The following is a 20,262-nucleotide window of genomic DNA, read 5'->3' as shown; positions in this document are numbered from 1 at the left end:
AAGCTCAGAGGCTAAAAAAGACCGCCGCGCCGCCTGTAGCATTCGGACGAACTGATCGCACTTCTCAAGAAATAAGCACAGCAGAGTAGAAACTGTCGCACTGCCTCATTTCTATAGGGCGTCGCCTTTATCTCAATTCCGCAAAGTTGCCACCGGTCATTACCGAATTTTGGGTATAATTGAAGAACCCAGGAATAAATAGCGCGCACGGTGAGCGTCAGAATGCGTATTAGCAACCACAGACCTGTTCGGAGGGCCGGACTCAGTCGGTAGCTTTACGGTTTCATTCCTAGCGCAGTGAGCTATGCAAGGGTTTTTGTAGTTTAGTGACGACCAGAGAATAACCGCATTGGCATGCATTCTCGATACCTCGAGACTGCCTCGTGGCAGGGACTGCGATGCAAAAATTGGGGGACACTTATGATCCGCTTTTAACGGTATCAACGTTTAACGGCTCACCCATTTTCCTCTCTCCTTTACGGATCCTCGTCAGCACTCACTAAGGTTGCGACTCACTCAATCAGTAATCTCTTAATTTGTGTATCTGTTATCCCACACATATACCCATTAGCATAAAGCCATAAGATATGCCACATTATGTGAGAAATTGCGATATGGATATAAGGCACCGCTTTAACCAGGCCGTGTCTAACTTGAAATACAAGTGTCCTGGAATGCTGGATTCCGATATCACCCTCCCATCTCATAATCGAAGAACCGAGCTGGCAGAGCCTACTAACTCGCCCATGCCATGTGTTCCCGTGACGTCTCACTATTGGACGAAAAGTCAGTGCACGGCCGTGTCACCAGCCAGCCACCACCCGCAGAGCCATTATCATGGTTTTTCGCTCACAGCACCAACACATATGGATTTGCTGGAGAGCGGGACAAGGCTTCACTTGATGAGCGCTAAATGCGCGAAAGATTATGCGACGAAAGCCAATACACCGCGAAAACTGCCAAAGCATGAGACAATCTATAACTGGGTGACCGCGCCGTAAGTTCGGATGCAGGTACTGTATCTGCGCTCACATGTCTCCCGGAGAAAGATCACAAAAGACTGAACTTAATCAGGTTCGACTTCTAAACTGACTTTGCCGCGCTCCTCCTCTTCCTTAAAATTATAATTCAGTAGATAGCGAAAAACATGAAGTAAGATCAGACTACAAACAGGATGCTTGCTTCACCGCCAACCGAAAAACACACCCACGATACTTCGGATGCGCGGGAAGCATCTACAGTTAAGAGTCATCTACATTTTGTCCCTATCAAGCGTAGAACACGTCGCAACGGGCGGGATAGCGAGATACTGTATAAATGTTTGTGATAAACAGGAAGCTAGAACGCTGAGCCGACTACTTGCGCCGTGAATACGGCGCATGACCCAGAGACCACAGCAGCGGCAGGCACTAAGGACGCCCCCGGCAATACGTATCTTTAGAAGTGACACGCGGCACGTACCATGCCGACACCCAGTGAAACCAACACATGGCGTTCGACAGCTCTCGGTATGCATGCGGTTCATCCGAGCTGTCCATGGGATCCGCCGTAGTGGGTTCTGATGCAAGCTGGCTCTATTAAGCGCGTAACTCACCTTTCAGGATGCCCGATGTTGTAAGCCCCGTAAGTGAACGGAATCCCGATCAGCCAATAGATGAGCAGTGTTTCTCGCACCCTGGAAGATAACAGAAACTATTATTATTAATATTTTTTAAATTTACCACGGAAAAGGCGCGAGGGGGCATGCAGGGTGGCTCACGTGTGTCTCTTCATGGTGCGCAGGCGTGCTCGAGCGCAGTTGGACATGTCTGTGTGTGTCTGCTCTTCGATTTCTTCGTCGCTGCACGAGACCAAACAAAGAATAAAGATAAATAAATAAATACGCACTCAAAGTATTTTAGACGCTCGAAAACCAAACGTTAGGCGTTCCTCCATCGGAAGAAAAAATGCATAAGCGTGAAGACGCGCCGCTGACTGATCCTACCGCGTTAACGTAATATGCAATGAGAACGTTCAGTATATGATAAGCACCGAGGGACTATAGAGCCGGCTACAAAACTATTGTATGATTTATGTGGTTTAACATTTAAAATGGGTATGGACTATTGGGACTAACTGGCAAATGCCCTAAAAAGCAGGTCTTCCAACCAATAGCGTTGACCGATTCCTTGGACTCTGCCGTGCCATGCTAGAGGAGCAAGGTAGCGGATCGCTTGACATCGTGACAATGGGTCGACCCCACAAGATGCAATGGGGATGTAAAGTACCGTTCTTCAGTTGTATTTCATTTTATTTTCGAGACTACCGTTTAAGCCGACCGTTGGCAAGGTGTCTTGACTACTAGACGAACACTACAAAAGTGAGGCTCTGTATGAAATTTTAAGCATCGCCCAAAGTCGAACGCGACATTATTTTCTTCATCACCAGTCGATGTCATCACTGTGCCTCACCAGCTAACCAGCTGCGAGCAGTAGACGTAAATCCAGATGATGAGGCAGCACGCAATAGACGCGGGGAAAGCCACCGTCCACCAGTTCCACCAGTTCACCGGGCACTCGTCTGCGGCGCTGTGTGAACAAAGTAACGACGGCTGAGTTGGACCAATATATATATTTTTAAGAGTCGTTGCCAAGTTGCAGCCAAGAAGAGCCATCCGCTCGGAAAAAGGAGGAGACCTAAGCTTTGGCATAATGTTTTTAAGTGATTACAAAACGTCTGCCCTACACATCAAAACGCATTCACTATAGGGGCCCCTCTATCACGCTTGGCGCCAACGACAGTATGCGTTTTTTGTCCGCCTGGCATGCAGATGGCCTGGGTTCGAACACTAAATACGAGAAATTTGTTTTAGTGAACTACTTGTATTTTCTGAAATACCCACCTAAATGAACCTCCTAGTCAACTTTGGGCTCATTTGGACCTGCCTCTATTTGCTACCTTTGCTTAAATGCGAGGTGTTTGAAATTACCCCGCGAGGTCATGTCGTTCTGAAATGAAATAAACTTTATTTCAGCAGAATCGGGGTACATGTACTTGAGAAATTTTTGTTATTACATCTTCTCGGGTTCACGAGGCAAAGAGCGTCTATATGGCGCCTGACGTGGCCTCGTGACCTTTACGCACGCTGGGCGGCGAAGGACAGCGCCAGTTTCGCAAGGAAAATCATATCACTTTCAATCGTCGAATAGCCAACAAGGCAGTCTCTAACAACTCAAAACAAAAGAAATAAATTAAAATAAGTAATAAAAGTAAAAACAGAGGATGAACAAGAAACAGCGAACAACAACAACAACAACAGCAAAACAGTTTCACACCTTCGTTATGAGACTGAGACGTCATGACTCTGTTGACCAAAAAATGTTTTTCTGCCGCCAGGGTTTTGGTAGAAAGAACTGCCCAATGAACTCCATGCACATTTCACCGTGCCATCTAACTGGTATCAAACAGTGAACGCGTACGCACCAGCCGAGGCTGAGGACCACGGCATGGCGCGTGGGCACCGTGTTGAGGCTCATCAGGTTTCCGAAGATGGCGGTGTAGGCGGTGCCAGCGATGAGCGCAGGCCGCACTGTCATCATCAGCCTGCATTCACAAAGTCGAGAGATAATTCTTACATAATTATAATGGAACAAAGGCTACGCCATGTTGTCGGTAGGCGGCATGTGAAAGCTTTTCTGTAGCTTTTTTCGAATTTAAAGAAAAAAGAAAGCAATACAGGCACAGCAACGTCGCTTACTCGGAAAGGCTTTCGTTTCGTGAAATGCGCGCGCTAACACAGGCCGCGATTGCGTACAGTACATGCAGATATACATAAGTGATAGCAGAGTCCTTGAAGGACTCTGGTGATAGGGTGCAAGGCTAATGCTATAGATTGTCTGTGGACACCCACCATGCTATGCACATAATCACGGTGAGTCGCCATGATTACGAAAAAAGTGTGTGTGTGTGGGGGGGGGGCGTGGATACATCTAAGTTCTGCCAGAGTCCTTCAATGGCTCTGCCTTGAAAAGGTATGACACGACAGCGTTTATGGCTCCCGCCTGCAACTCCCGGCGCGGAATCTTATTCACGTACATATACTTTACTAATCGCTGATCGAGATACCTTATCTGTGTCTGTTCTCTTCCATATACTCCATAGCATACAGTCATTAGCTCCCAATTTATGCGAAAGACCTCCCGATATAGACAATCCCGCTTAGGTCAAGCTGCATTAACGTGTGCGCGTGATCCATGATTAGCCATCCGACTCGGGATGGAACAGTGCTGTAATGTTCGATTGCGACCTCCTTTTTTCCCGTGTCGAAACAGCGCCCCTAGTTGGAAGCTTCTGCCAACTAGACCATGTCACGTGATCTTGTGACGTCACACAACCAGCCACCCAATCAGTGCCAGCCATACCACCTGCCAACCCCCGGCTTCGGAGCAATGCTCGTGATTTTTCACTCATTACGCGGACTACGCAGACACTCCCATATTTTTTCCTGAGCAAAAGGACCTTAACGCTGCTGCAAGAAAATAACCGTTTGATCACATCGAGTCCGGCTTTGAAAGAAAAAAAAAATATGCCGGCAACGAGTAATTTTGCAATGATGCCATATAATAAAAAAGTAAGTCTGCATGCATTATCATAAGAGTCGCTTAAAATATACATGATATAGTACCGGAGGAAGCTCCTAGGATTCCAAAGTGTGATCGCTACGCCACCCCATGCAGATATTGGGCAGAGCAACCTTGAGAAGCAAGCACTTGAACACCACAGAAAACATAATTCACTGCTTTGACCACTGATCATGATTCATCAGACTCCGTAGAAGAGGACGCTGTGAGTTAATTGCAGCTTTGCGCAGAGAGAATAAATGCTAGTGAAATCATTCAATGGTGCAATGGTGTCATTCGCTACCAGTGTACACGTTCGTGGACATTCACATTTATGCACCCTACTTCAAAAAAATATGTTTGGCGGAATTCAAATTCAGCGCGTTTAGAAGATGTGCTTGTAGTTGCCACTACGCCCAAGAGGCGACACCACCAGTCGAGTCAAAGCGCCGTCAGGAAAAGTTGAAATGGCGGCATCCAGCTCCAGAGTCGGACAGCGACCGAGAGGTAAGTTTTGACCTATTCTTTTCCTTTTTTTCTTCTTCCTTGCGAAAAGAGTCATTTGGTAATTAAGTTTATAACATCCGAAGGCGCCATAAAATATTTCTAGGCCAAAAAACACGGCGATTGATTTCAACCGCATCTTTTTACAATGTGTCACATTTGTGTACAAAAGTTGTGAACATGGGCACTGCTCTCTCTGGCTTGTCCTCAACAGCCAGATTCTTGACCGATGAAGAGATCGCTGCCATGCTGGAAGAGAGCGACGCGGACCTTTCAGAGTCTGATAATGAGGATGATCGTGCTTCGCCGCCTTCGGCATGTGGTCATGACACATCCGAAGATGACGATGAAAATGAACCGGACATCGTCAACCTGCCCAAAAAGCAAAAAAAAAAAAAAAAAAAAAAGCTGCTGGAAGCCAGGAACGTAAGTTCTTGCTCTTTGTGGCGCTAAATTTTCTCGCGCGTCTACTCACAGCACTTTTCTGTTAAAATATTTCTAGTTTGATGTGCGCTTAACCTAGATAACATTTCGTTTTCCAGATTCACAAACCCTGACACGACAGACAGTCACAGTCAAGCAGACGTCGGTTTTCGGGAGCTTCTGTCCCCACATCAGTATTTCGCCAAATATTTTCCAATGGATTTTTGGAGGGAACTCGCTGAACAAACGAATTTGTATTCCGTTCAAAAACGGAATCACCGATCAGTGAGAACAGACGTACTTGAGGTGAGGAAGCTCGCTGGCATACATCTACTCATGGGAATTATGAGCCTTCCTCAAGTCCAGCTGTACTGGTCACGAGCAACACGAACCCCTTTTGTTGCTGACCACATATGACCCGGAACAGATTCTACGAGCTGCGTAATAACCTGCACTTTGTGGACCTCTCCGTGGTTACAGCACAGCAGAAAGAAGACAGGTTACGCCTTGTGCGGCCAATAGTTAACAGCTTTCAAAGTGCTTGCCGCTCATTGCCGCGCAGAAAGGAATGCTCAATAGATGAGCAAATGATTCCTTTTTCGGGAAGGTGTGCATTTAGGCAATATCTTCCTTCTAAGCCCAATCCACTTGGTTTAAAGAATTTTGTCTTGGCTTCCCCAGATGGCCTTGTTTTAGACTTCCTGGTTTATACTGGCAAAAATACAGTGACTCCTGAAGACATGAAATTATATGGCCTTGGTGGCGCAGTCGTGAAGCATCTTTCGACAACCGTAAGTGACCAGAAGGCGCATCTGTTCACTGACAGATTTTTCACGGGGCTGTCAGTTATAGACTACCTCACTGAAAAGCAAATATATTTGACTGGCACTGTGAACGCTAACCGCACGCAAGGGGCAGTCGGAAATTTGCCGAGTGACAGGTCAATAAAACGTGGAGAAAATGCTTGCCTCGTGCGCGAGGACGGAAAAGTTTGTCTTGTGAAATGGAAAGACAACAAAGGAGTTCTTTTCTTGTCGAGCGCGGTTGGGTGTGACCCACTTGGTATGTGCAAGGGGTGGTCAAAGGAAGACAAAAAGAAGATACCTGTTCCTCAGCCAGCTATTGTTGCACTCTACAACAAGTGCATGGGCGGTGTGGACTTGGCCGACAGGCATGTGTCATACTACAGAATTAAGATAAAAACAAGAAAATGGACGATTCGATTCTTCACACACTTCCTTGACCTGGCCGTGTCCAATGCGTGGATTGAGTACCGGCGGGACGCCCAAGAATTGGGCATTCCAAAAAAAGAAGTCCTGCCCTTGCTTCAGTTCAAGCAAGATATAGCAGAAACCATGATCAAGGCCAATTTAACAAAGAACAGCAGGACTGAAAGAGCAAGCAACGAGCCCACAATCAACCAAAAGAGGCCTGTGCAACTCCCCAATAATGACACCCGTAGCGACCACTTTGATCACTTTCCGGAATATGCCAGCTTGAAAATGCAATGCGGTGCAGGAAAAAGAACTGTAAGGGAAGGACAAGGGTGAGGTGCATGAAATGCAATATATTTTTGTGCCTTCAGAAGCAAAACTGCTTCGCTGAATTTCACAACGCTGGGCACTGATTCCCACATTTGTGTTCGACCCGTCCATTGTGTACACAACCTATGTCCACGTTTGTGTACATACTTGTTTCAGCTAAAATAAACCAAATTTCTTGACTAAATTTTTTCTATGCATTGTTCAGAGGATGCTTAATAAAAATAGCAAAAAATATTCAGTTGTTTTTTATTGTTTCTTAGGTCGGTAGTGAGGTTCTTAAAGTATACAGCGGAAACTTTGCACACCATATATCTGTTTTCTCACTTCTGGGGGCCAAGATCTACTGTGGGAAAATAAATAGTAGCCTAAAAAAGAGCAATCTGTATGACAGCCCTCCGAAGAAATAGTTTTACGGTAAAAAAACGACATCTATACCTGAATGTGCCGGCGAACCACTTATGCAACGGAGCAAGCAACTTCATTACAGAGAAATAGTAACGTAGTTACGCGTGCCGGTCCTCCCTCGACTATAGCTCGTTGCACTGGTTCAGCCTGACGTCATTTTCGTTAAAATAGCCAATAACTACATTTTTTTTTGCATTGCGAGAAAAGAAATGAAAGATGGCTTAGCTCTGCTATGCCTGGATATACGTAGCGCAAAGCAGTGACTACCGCGGAATCAGAAGTCAATTTCTCCAGTCTTCTGCGCCGTACGCCTGCAGCTAAACTCTCCTTGGCTTCGATGTCGAGCCCTTCTAAGTTCACCGGTGTTCTATAAGTTGTTTACAGGAAAGGAAAGGCGTAGCATCTGTCACTCGTGGAAGGCAAGAAGCGCCGCCTGGCGGCGTTGGAGCGCACTCGTTCCCGCTTGGTCATCATAGCTGACGGCAGATGGGTGACGTCACATCCTTGACGTCACCCTAATTGAGTGACTTAACTATTTTAGTCTTTGGTACTTTCAAATTGCGCGCCAATCGCAGTATCTGTCACTCACGGAATCCCGCTATCATTCTCACAGTAGACAAGCGGAATTATGAAGAGCGTTTCACGACCCGGGGCCCATGGGATGGAGGTTCGATTCCCGGACGGGGACTTTTTTTAATGAGGACGAGTCGCACACCTCTTAAGCATTGCTAGGCAACGCCGGCAGAGCTTGGCGAGGTAGCTGCGCAGATGGCCTTGGCTGTGACGTCACTTAGTCGCGGCATACGGCATACCGCATACGGCATACTCGAAGCTCGGCTCCGACCCTCGTAGTGAAACTTTTCGCTTCAAAAAGTTGCGAGATGGACAAGGAAACAATGCGTCGTTATTTTGTGAATGTGTTTCAAAATGGCGTTTCATTTTCCTTCGCAAAGTGACCTGCAACTAATTCCTTGTTTTGCTCCCGGTCCCCTTCGTTACTTAGCAAGGCTCACCATTTTGTTCGACACATTCGTGCCGTTATCACAAATTGAATTGCAAATATTTTTCTGTAGTTCCAAATAGAGTGGACTCTCGTTAATTAGTACATGATTAATTCAATCAATCAGTTTATTCGAGCAGGCACTTTGGCCCCGTCAACAACCAGGATTATAAAAAGCCTGTAATTAGTTCGGGACAATCAAATATTCAAATTATTTCTTGTTACCCTCCGAGCTTGAGATAACGAGTGTAGACTGTATTTATACGATAACCCGTCTCGTGAACATAAGTAAACACGCGCTCGGCGCATATTACTTACGCTCTCAGACGTGTGCACGATGAGACTTGCTCGTCACCGCTGTCGACTGAAAAAAGCCAAAATGATTATTCGTTATCAGTGCGAAAGTAGTAACCCTGAGATTTAGACACTCGTCAAATCATCTAGCGCTTGCATGTCCGCTTCTAGTGAGCGAAGTGGATTAGAACCCAGGACTTTGTGTGAGGAAAAGTGTGGAACGTCGCAGCTGTCGTCGTAGCCGATCGGTACGCATACAGAATGCAACACTCTCGATACGTGTAAACTGCACGTCGTCGTCACCGTCAGCTTCCATCTGTATACGCAAGGGTACGTCTTACCCGGGTTAATTCAAAATCGCATAATATTTGCCGGCAGAAACGCGTTAACATAAGGCAGGAAAGATCAGTCAGCGCAACGTGATCACTCGTTCAATATAAGCAGTAAACGTCAGCCAGTAAATTCAGCGCACCAGCTTTGATGCACTGACACAGTGGTAACAACGTTAAAAGTTTTTATCCGTTTTCTCGGCGATTTCCTAACACCGCATGAACGCCAACACTGGCTTAGCTAGCTAGGAGATATTGGCATGAGTACATGATCGTACTACCACCCACCACCAGCAGAGCACATGCACAGGCGCGTCACCTTGCCTTAGAGGCAGCAGCTATCGGTCCGGACCAATCACCCGATTCACCGTAGCCTATTCGACTTCAGGGAGTCTGATGACCAGAAAGGAGACGCGACCTTGCCAATAATAATTACTGCGTGTTTAAAAAAGACCACTAGAAAACCGCATTAGAAAGAGACAAAAGGTAGTTAAGAATACATTAGTAATCGTTGATTTCATGATGACCATGACTCGGTAAGTAACTAAGGACACGAACTGCAAAGCATGATCGAGGTCTTAGGCAATGCCGAACGGAATGTATAACACTTTATAACGAAGAGACACGAAGATAAGTTCAATAAGCTCGCAGGGTCGCAATGGCGCAAAAATAGGCAGCGAAACATTGCAAGTCATTCGGGGGGATACACCTGCTTAGGGTAGGGAGTAACTGCAGACTCTGACCACGACAGTTAACTAATCAGGAAAAATAAATAGGGTGCAGTGCATTTCGCAAGCACTCTCATGGGATAATTAGCAGTTTACCAGTATCCCTCAAGTGCGATGTTTATATGAGCAGTATGTTGCCGATACTTATAGGGCGGAAATGTAAATGCGAACGGAAACGGTTAAGCTTACCTTGAACGCAATGCCATGAGCCATAGAAAAAAAAAAAATAGAAAAGAAAGGTCAGCAAGAGAGCACGACCGAAGAAAGACACCGAGAGAGCAGGATGAATGAGGGAGCAAATCCGCATTAATTGTATTCCAGCCGAGATCAATAAGCAATGGCAGATGACGCGAATATCCGATCGTCGCTAAGGGTAACAGACTCTATTTTCAAAAGAAGAAAAAGCGTGACAACAGGAGGCGGAAGATGATAAAGTGGACGGTTGAAATTAGCGAATTTGCAGGATTAAGCTGGCCGCAGCCGGCACAGGGTTGGGTTAATTGGATAAATATGGGAGAGGCGCGTTTTCTCCTGTGGATGTGGTTAGGCAGATAAGGATGTCGATGATAATGAAGCCGTGGTGGTTGTGAACTGGCGACTTTACAAAAAACGCCGGCGCGTCCTCACGGAAGCTGGAAGGCATGTCGCCGGCCACGTAGGGCTGCGAGGCGATGACGATGCGGCGCGCGCTGGCGCCGTTCTCCTGGCGGACCATCATCCTACGCTTGGCAGTGTCGCCCACGATAGGCCTGCAGGGCAGGAGCGGAGGGCAGCCGAACGTCGCCTCGCCGTCGTTGTCCAACGACGCCAGGGAGTTGCGCCGTACAGCGCCCTCGTGGCGAACGTGCGCGCTCGGTTGGAGCGACGTTGTGCTCCGACCGGCTTTGAGCACACCCCGCACCTCCAGGTGACGCTCGGGGCGCAGCTCCGTGGGCGAGACGGCCTTCGTGTACAGCTGGTTTACATCGGTGAATGTCTGCATGTGCGCGCGCTGCAACGCCTGCACAAGAACCAGCAGCAGGGTTTGTGAACGAGGTAATACACTCCGCTTGTCTTTGAAATACATGTCCTAGTAATTTCAAGTCAGTAATGTACTAATTATCTCAGGAAAAATCATTAGTTCAGATTTGCCTATAGGAGCCGTACTGTTGTAGGAAAGGAAATCTATAGAAGGAATGAGAATAGATCCAGTTTTGCACAAATTCATATGAGAGAACTGCAATGTTTATATCTTTTTGAATGGCTCAACCGCCCAACAGTCGCAAGCAAACCCGGTACCTGTAATTTTCACGTGTGTTAGACTTACTAAACTGACATCTGCTGGTACGGTCCCTTTCTTTCTTTCTTTCTTTCTTTCTTTCTTTCTTTCTTTCTTTCTTTCTTTCTTTCTTTCTTTCTTTCTTTCTTTCTTTCTTTCTTTCTTTCTTTCTTTCTTTCTTTCTTTCTTTCTTTCTTTCTTCTGTGTTAGTGCCTTACATTGCCACATAATGAATCCGGAGACAGCATACCTTCTAGCCCCCCTTAAAGTTCTTCTAAAACAGCTGTACCTTTACAAAGCTGGACATAAGGGAGCACCAACGCCCTAGCGATGAGCGCCTTACCTCCAGCAGATTCCATCCAGAGGCCTGCGCCTGGAGCTCAGACGCGCTAGAGTTCACTGTGCTCTTGTCAGCAGGCGAATATGGCTCCTCGGACTTGGGTGATGACACCTTGTAGGTGCGGAGAAGCCGAGAGCCCGGAGCGCTCATCAACTGCGACGCCCATGCCGTGTAGCTGTCCACGCTTCTTTTGCCAGTCTGTGCGTTTGGCGGCGATAAGTCAGCGGCAGTCGCTGGCGACGACGAGGTCTGAGAAGAGAGCCTGAACGGAGACGTCGCTGGTGTCCCCGGTGATGACGTCATTGAAGGGCTTGAACTTTGCAGAAATTCCGGTGAATCGTAGCCTTGTTCAATGATCTCTTCGAAGTACTGTCCGCACCCATCTTTTGAGTCTGTTTTTCCCGCAGAGTGGATGGGACGCTCTTCGACAGCAACTTTGACTGACGGCGGCTTTCCGAGCTTGGACTTCTGTTTCTTCACCTCTTCATTCGAAGGGGTAACTGACGGTTGTTCGTTCGGTTCCTTCTTACATGCGCTGGCTGGCTCGTCAGCCGGTCTCGTAGCTTCTGCTGGAGACACCGAGGCCTGCGCTGTACTCATTGTGAGGCCGCCTTTACGGCGCTCGGTGGAAGTTATCGGCTCCATTTCTTTCCCCTTCGCACTGTGTTTCAATATAGACGACGGCTGTTTCTTCTCCGACGCAAAAGTAGTTATCGTGCGCCCGGGAAGCCTGCAAGCCAAGACTCCGGCGTCCGATGTCCTGTCAAATGGGTCGAACGATGTCTTTCGCGGCCTTCTTCGTGCCTGCGCGCCAATTTAATCATGATGGGACGTTATCCGGTTTGAATCTCCAGAAATAGCACAATTTGTCCGCTCTTTGTTTCTGCGAAGTATACTTTTAGAGGCATCGAGAATTAACTAATTTGCTGAAAAACGCGCCGAAAATAGCAACGAATATCAAAAGAGAAATAGCAACAGTAATGACACATGCAAACTTTATCTCCAATTTCCCAGGCAACTTCACCTGTGACCCCAGTAAATGTTTAAGTCATCTATAACACGGTAATATAGTTTTTCACTTTCCATTGTCATAAAAAATAAGCATTACAAGAGGAGTTCCCTTTCACAGATCTGCAATCGTTTCGGTCGCTACCAAAATGGACGGGAATGTTTTGAGATGTCTTGCACGGGACCTCCGACAACTGGGCGACCTTGTTATGACTGGGATAGCTACCCGACCCACACTGAGTAGCATCCAATTGGATGCACGGAGGATAGCCGAGCAGCCGTCATATGCAAAATACCAAAACTGGGCACCGATACCTGTTGCTCTGAGTCCAAGCAGCGCTCGTTGAGCCACTCGGGGTGCAACTTGTACTCGCGCACGATCGAACTGCTGTGAGATACCTCGCTGGGAATCGTATCGCTGACCAAGGACACGCTGCGAGCGCGCTTGGTGGAGAAACCGGCGGCGTGTTTCCGTTGCCAGCGTTGCCGCCGCACTTCTTCAATGAAGTTCTGCGACGAGCTGCTGGTCGGGGCACGGATGCCGCTCCTCTGGTCGGCGGTGATGATCTCCTTCTGGACGGTGGCGATGAAGCGCTCGATGAGGATGGTGCTAAAGATTACGATGAACGAACTGGGCAGGAAGAGGCTCAGCACAAGCACCACGAGCTGCACGGTCAGGAAGAGGGGCTGGATGCGCAGCGCGTACCGCTGCAGCGCGTACAGGCACATCCTGGAGAACAGGGTCGTCTCGTCTCCCACGTTGGCGATGGTGAAGAGAAGCAACGCAACCAGGACACGAGGCTGCGCAGTGAGGAAGGAGACATGGGGTTGCCGACACGCCAGTTACAAGGAGACCGTGTGTCCAGAGGGGTGGCGGTTTAATGGTAGTAGCACTGTATGCAGGGAATCACACAATGCTCTAACTACCTTACTACCTTATGCAAGGAGGGCTGTGTTTGACTCCATACTGTTCAGTACTCACCGGTTTCCTGTACGGCTTCCCCTGTGGTGAGGTAATCGGGAAAATAGTCTGTGGATGTTACGGGATTCGGTAAAACGAGTCCTCTGTCGAGACTATTCGTTGGAATGAAACCCACTTCTGCGCCTTATTTAGGCTTTTCGACCTGCAGTTACAATTTCACCACTATATATCTGCAATCGCGGTAAACAACCATGAATTTCGGCAAACATTTTTGTATCGCTCAATTCCACCATATCTCAGAAAATTAACGCACTGCAGACAGTAAACAAGTCCGGTTTTGATAGTGAGGTCCGAAAATATATACTGACACCGAGGAACTCCGCGGCCACATCGTCGGCGGAGAAGGCGCCGGCCATAGGCAGAATGACGATGGGCAGCATGGCGGCGACCGCTGGTGGCAGGAGACGCCCCGTGAGGCCCATCACAGTCACCAGGACGCAGTAGATAATGATGCCCGCCTGCATCCAGAGACGGGAGCACATCATGCTTCCCTGTACTAAACATAGAGGTGCACAGCTACTTAGCTGATTTAAAGCAAGCCAGACTGTTAAGATATCGAACTTGACTTACTATATCTTCTCTTTGGAATTCAAATTTGTGTTAATATTAGCCTACGAAGAATTCCATTTCTACCTGAATGCATTTGCGCGAAGCACGTTCAAAACATCGGCTACAGAGATGCGTGGCCATCTTGCTTGTTTTGAGAGGCATCGCACTGCGTTAGGCTTAGAAACGATCGTTAAGAGTTTTGTTAATTGAACAGTTCACGAGATCAGACGTATATCCTAGTCTCTATACGAAAAGTAGAGAAGCCGAGGATCAACGGGGTCCTCCCGTTAAAACTAAAAACAGAAACGTCAGTACTTTCTCACCGAATATTTCAGCTATTCTGCCATAAATACCGAAGAGGTGCCCTCTCGTACAATGATGGGTACGATGACAATCTGGTTTTAAACTCAAGTTGCGCCGCTTTGTGAGTTACTTTGTCATAGCGCGCAATGTAAAAGCCTGCCAGCCAGCACCCATTTGTAGAAATTTTGGACACGTTATTTCTTAAGAGGATTTAATACGTGCACTTGTCCCGTGGTTCCAACTGAACCATTCGACCACGAGGGCGCACACTTCCAAGATCGACTTGTAGGGTTTATGGCACTGGCTTACTTGATTAGGGACTGTATAGTCACTTTTATGATTTCTCTTATTCTTCAATCGGAATCCTTTATTTAGAAAACAAAATCGCTACTAGGTGCATGTTCCTTAGATAACACTGACGTCTGGTAATAATCTTACATGGTCGCCAAATACAAGTGGCAGGAGGCAGATGGGCATAAGGCATTCGAGAAGCTTCGTGAACTTCCGCTCTCGCCTTCGGCTCTCGGCATCCTGGGTTCTTGAGGTCGTCTTTTTAGGCACCTCACCTGCGTTTAAAGCAAGCGCGATTGTTATCTTCGCGTTAACTTCCAACCTTTTATTACTGGAATGACCAGTGAACGAAAGCAAAAATTGCGCAGGCTCGGGGCAGTGCGCTAACAAACGATTATACACAGAACACTAAGAGAAGAGTACTATATCGCATATTGTCGCTGACAAGGTTACAGAACGTCAGCATGACCAGTTCGCCGGCTCACCACAAGATCAACTCCACAGTGCCGTTCTGAAGCATTGCCTTCTAGGATAGGGTCAGGATTTGTACGTATTCTTTCGTAATATCAGTAAACTGCTGGGAAATGATGTGCTCATTATGGCGCACGTATATGAAAGAAGCAAAAAGCCAAAGGAACCAGGGAATGTGTTGGGAAATGTTCCTCGCTTAATTTGTGAGGTTGCTGGCAAATTAATGCAGTTATAATTTATGTGTGAACGATAATATATAGAGAAATTTAATTTCACGGTGTTTCATTCTAGCAGCAAAAAGTAATAATATTTATGCATCAGATACCGCCACTTTTCTTGGCATTGTCCTTGACTCAAACCTAAAGTTCGACCCCATATTCGATCTGTAACGTCTAAAACTGTCTTTGCAATTTGCGTGTTAATTAGCGCAAGTAACTATTCTCAGCTGCATGTCCTTGTTTATGTTTAATATTCTTTCATGTATGGCCACCTCATTTATTGTTATCATCGTGGGGAAGTTACACTTACAACACGCACATTTCATGTCTTCGTCATTTGCAAAATTAAGACATCAATAATTAATTTCACCCCATTCAGATCGACTGCTTTACATAGACATGGTAACCTCGTCATTCTTTCTATCAACCTTTTACTTAAGCTTAATTTAGCATTATTTAGTTATTAGTTTTAGTTTATTTAGTTATCTTGTAAATTTGTTGCCAATAAATTATTATTATTATTATTAGTATTACTATTATTATTAATAATATTATATCGCTTTCGTAATTATGAACTCAAAACTAATTTGTTTTGACCTCCTTTACATGTGAAGCACAAACATAAGATTTTCAGAACACAACTACTTACTTCATACTAATTGTGGTAATTAGTGTCTTTTTCATCGATATTCGTCTGGAATTCTTTACTACTCGTTTGAAATTATTACGCACCTCACGCTCATTTCGTCAGTCATTGAAGAGATACGTATTGAGAGCATTATCTTGGTGAATATCTTCCTTTCTTCATTGCTCCTGACTAGTGACTATGTATTATTCCCTTTTTGCGGTGAATTTGGCTTCATGAGATTTTGAGATTGTACTTTTTCATGTGTCATTGATAACATCAATTTCTCCTTTTGTTATTCCTTGTCAAAGCTATTTATGACTCTGTTATTATTTACCTTTGTTTTGTATAATTATCTAGCTATATGATAACAAAGAAGTTTGTTCACACATTTCTTTTAAGTTTTATTTTGTGCAATTACCTTCTTTCTGTGCACTTCTTTTGACTCTTTTGTTCGCTGGATTACCTCTGATGTTTAATTGATACACTCGCTCACATGACATCCTTCTGAGGGTTATTACCTTGGGACCTCCTTCTTTTATTGGTGTGTTTGATATGTACAGCATGAATACAATAAGAAATCAAACCGAACCATAATAAATAGAAACAAAAAAGACCACACAGCGTCACAGGGTCCAAACCCATGACCTATATTCTCGTACTTTCTAATAATCTTTCGTCTACACAATTATTACCGTAATAATCCCAGCTGCACCATGAATAAAAAAGCAACAAACACATTCGTATGCTTTCTTCCGTTTCTCTAAATTTTGTCTTCTCTTAGCCTCAGTTAGTCACTATACAAAATATCAACAGGCGTCTTTGCTGCCGTCGCGATGGCGATGTCTGGTCGTAATCACCAATTCCAAGCAAGTACAATTGCTAGCTCGGTCTACTGGAGCGCTGAGGCATATTCCTTGCATCAAGATAAGCTAATTCTGACATAACTGGCAGGTAAGGCAATTCGCCAAAGATGACTGTACAACATATCAGACTAAAAAAAGAAAGCATAATTTTGTCGTGTTATTACAGTGATACTGCTAACATGTTTTTAATTTTTAATGTCAGAATCTGTGTGGGGGGCAGGCACCTCTGTCAGGCTTTCCCTGCCTCCTCTCGCTTGTACGAGGAATCAATAAACCAATTCCAATTCCAAACAAACCCGATGACCAAATCACACAAGCAATAAGCGAAGAACTGCACACATTTTCTGGAGACTAAAGGCTATACGGCGTACGTTAGGTTTAACGTCCAGAAGCGAGACATAACCTATGAGACAAGTCAGGGTGGGAAAGCTAGGGATTAATTTCGACCAATTGGGATGCTTTAACCTGTACTGCCACTGCGCATCATATGGACGCTTCCGCACCTTGCCACGTCTAAATGTGGGCCCCGCTGCACGGGCCCCTGGCAGGTGAAAGCCGCGACATTTAAGACGAGGCACAGGGAACGATTAGGCTAGGCATAGAGAGAAGAAAGTGAGGACTGTACCAACGTAGAAGCGCTCGCTGGTGTGCGGCAGAGTCTGCGGGGCGCCGAACATGGACGTCGGGTACGCTCTCGTCCGAAGCGACGTGCAACGCAGGAGGGAAGGCCGCCGTTCTTACGAAAAGAGGCACCGAAACGGCGGTTGTTCGCGAGATCAGAACAGAACGGCTGGGGCGCATGCCCCTCGTGGACGCGTGAGCTTCATCTTCTTCATCAGCCAGCAAAATTTCAGCACATACCTGCCGTCCCTGGTAACGAGGCGGATCATGAGCTAGCCCGAGCTCTCTACTTCCGGGTAGCCGTCGAGCCCCCCGAACATTGGGCATACGACGACCGTCTGCAAAATTACGGGGAAATCATCGACCATTATAAATTGGGACGTAGACTGGTACCCCCGCCAGATGTTAGACTAAATAATAGAGAAGCTGTCGCGTGGAGGCGGCTACAAACTAATACGTTCATGAACTCAGTCTGGGCGTTTCACGCGCTACCAGACCTTAGGGACAATGATCTGTGCACACATTGTGGGGCGAGAGGGACCCTCGATCACATAATTTGGGAGTGCCCACAATCTCCAGGGATAGGACAAAATATTACAAGTAGAGTAGCCTGGGATACCCTGCTGCGAAGCGCGAACCCTGCGATCCAGCACCGCACCGTCCATCTGGCGGAAGAGGCCACAACAAGCCAAGGGCTACCTGCCAGCCTCTAATCCGCGGGCGCATGACTCCCCGTCTTCTCCGGAATGCTTGCCGGGGGCGTGGAAGAGGACGCCCATTTCCGATGGAATTAAAAGTTGTACAGCCAACCAACTGCTGTATGTGTGCGTTATAGTGCGCGTATTACGGTCGTGTTTGGATGCCTAAGGCCTTATTCTGGGGCGTCAAGAAATTAGATGCTATGTGGAACAAAGACAAGAACTGAAAATTTTGCATGGTTAGTAAAAATGTAAGCTACCACTTCGAGTTTAATTCGGTTACCATTACGGTTCCATACATTTTTTTTTCCAAATTTCTTAATTCAACAATTAGACCAACCTGTCGTTTCCGTGGTGAAATCGCATCACTAAACCGTATATTTGGAATAGTTGGACCCATCTAAATCACAGTGAACTCATGCCTGATCCATCCTTTGACAAGTGGGATAAAGTAAAAGCCAGCGACGACCCGGACGTTCAGTACTGAGCTGTGGCATGGGCCTGTGTCGGGATCTCGGAGGCACGTGCTCTCCCCTTTCCCAACCCCTACATTTTTTTTTTAAATAACTAAGTTCTTCCTTTATTCCGGTTCGAGGTGCGGTTTTCATTATCAAACAGAATTCAGGTAGTTATAGACAAATCGGTGAGTATGAACCTTAGTTTTAGAGCACTATAAATTTTGACGCCACTTAACGCACCTTAAGAGGACAGTGCAATAGTGGCGCGTTCTGGATCCAATGCGCAAGGATGAAAGTTGACGAAAAGGACGACATGCATTGAGTTCAGTCGAAAGTCCTTTATTGACTAGAAAGGCTCGCGGCTATGGATGGGGGTAACGGGAAATACACAAAAGGAATAAACTTGCCCAATAGGTAGAAGAAGAAAGAGTCGTGACGACAGGAAAGAGCTCAAATTTCCAACTGAGTTGAAAAATTTGCGCTCTGTCCTGTCGTCACGCCTCTTTCTTCTTCTACTTATTGTGCAAGATTATTCCCTTTATTAATATGAACCAACTCGCCCAGAAGAAAGTACCCATTGGGGAGTAGGCAGAATCTTTATGTTTGCGCAGGTCGTCAGTCATCTCACATTGCTCTGACCAGGCCACTAAGGGAGCCGCAGTTGGCAAATATCATCTGTGTGATACAGTCCGTATAACTCGTACTACGGTTTTTCCAGTTGTGATTTATGGATGCGAGAGTTGGACTGTGAAGAAGGCTGACCGCCGAAGAATTGACGCGTTTGAATTGTGGTGCTGGTGGAGATTCTTGAGAGTTCCTTGGATGGCCAGAAGATCAAATCAGTCGATATTGTCGACCATAAACCCTGACTGCTCATTGGAGGGTCAAACTCTAAAGTTTAAGCTCAGCTACTTTGGTCATCTGATGAGAAGAGAGGAGTCGCTGGAGAAAAATTTGATGTTGGGAAAGGTAGAGGGTCACCGGAGAAGGGTTAGGCAGCGAACGCGATGGTTAGATGGCATCCTCGAGGCGCTGTATATGAAGTTATGTGATGTTAGGAAGATAGTGAGAGACTGGAAAGCGTGGCGTGATATAGTCCATAGTGTCACGAAGAGTCAGACACGACTGAACGACTGAACTGAACTGAACTGATACAGTCAGTTGCTAGAAGGGAACGGAAGTTCAGGCGGTAGGGTTCGATCTAGGAGCGCCCATAGAAAAAGCAGGGGAATCCCAGAGAAGACATACCACCGCGTGTTAGAGTCGTGCACGGGGGGGGGGGGGGGGCGGCACGTAATCATTTTCCTTGTGAACTGACGCTAGTGGGCCATAATACGTGGCGTGCAAGCAGCACAGGCGAGGAGCTTATTCAGGAAGACTTCCTGACATAGGGTGATATGTGTCTTTTGTGCTTAAAAGGTGGGTCCGGTGTGGCCACCTGCACAGGATGCTACTGCAGCTACGACGACTGGTTCGTATATAGTGCGCAAGGGCAAGAGAAGGGGTATGTTGCCCGCCCATGGTCGAATAAAGATGAAGCAAGGAAAGTGGCACCTATCATTCCCTGCTAGGTGCTGATTCCGTTGCCTTCAGTTTCTCATTGAGTCGAAATTGCTATTTTCTGATCAGTATGCCTTTTGTATACGTTGTTGTATAAAGCTGTATTTAATGTAAAATTTTATAAAACGTATTATACTCTAATCTCATCACGCAGTATAATTCTATTTCGGACGTTTACATGGGTGGCTA

General features: G+C 46.4%; 1 protein-coding gene across 1 annotated transcript; it reads right to left on the bottom strand.

Moving 5' to 3' along the window:
• Positions 1-1,590: 1,590 nt before the first annotated feature.
• Positions 1,591-17,413, bottom strand: LOC146196467 (uncharacterized). The gene is made up of 11 exons (XM_084597022.1): positions 17,362-17,413; positions 14,704-14,831; positions 13,722-13,871; positions 12,747-13,232; positions 11,427-12,227; positions 10,453-10,825; positions 8,793-8,838; positions 3,463-3,582; positions 2,451-2,567; positions 1,760-1,840; positions 1,591-1,675 (listed from the first exon to the last, which is right to left on the bottom strand). The coding sequence occupies exons 1-11, from the start codon at positions 17,411-17,413 to the stop codon at positions 1,591-1,593; spliced, it is 2,439 nt and encodes an 812-aa protein (XP_084453148.1).
• Between the last annotated feature and the right edge of the window lie 2,849 nt (positions 17,414-20,262).

Source organism: Amblyomma maculatum, chromosome 3 (genome assembly GCF_055883805.1).
Source record: "Amblyomma maculatum isolate TAMU_Amacu chromosome 3, ASM5588380v1, whole genome shotgun sequence".
NCBI lineage: Eukaryota > Metazoa > Arthropoda > Arachnida > Ixodida > Ixodidae > Amblyomma > Amblyomma maculatum.
This window is presented reverse-complemented; position numbering and strand designations above follow the sequence as displayed.

What these genes read in the sequence shown, in the direction of transcription:
- LOC146196467 (XM_084597022.1), bottom strand. Translation starts at nt 17,413, where the DNA reads ATGTTCGGCGCCCCGCAGACTCTGCCGCACACCAGCGAGCGCTTCTAC. An exon ending in TCGTGCACACGTCTGAGAGC is followed by an intron (nt 3,583 to 8,792) that starts GTAAGTAATATG and finishes TTGTGAATGCAG; the next exon opens with GCTGATGATGACAGTGCGGC. An exon ending in CGCACCATGAAGAGACACAC is followed by an intron (nt 1,676 to 1,759) that starts GTGAGCCACCCT and finishes GTTATCTTCCAG; the next exon opens with GGTGCGAGAAACACTGCTCA.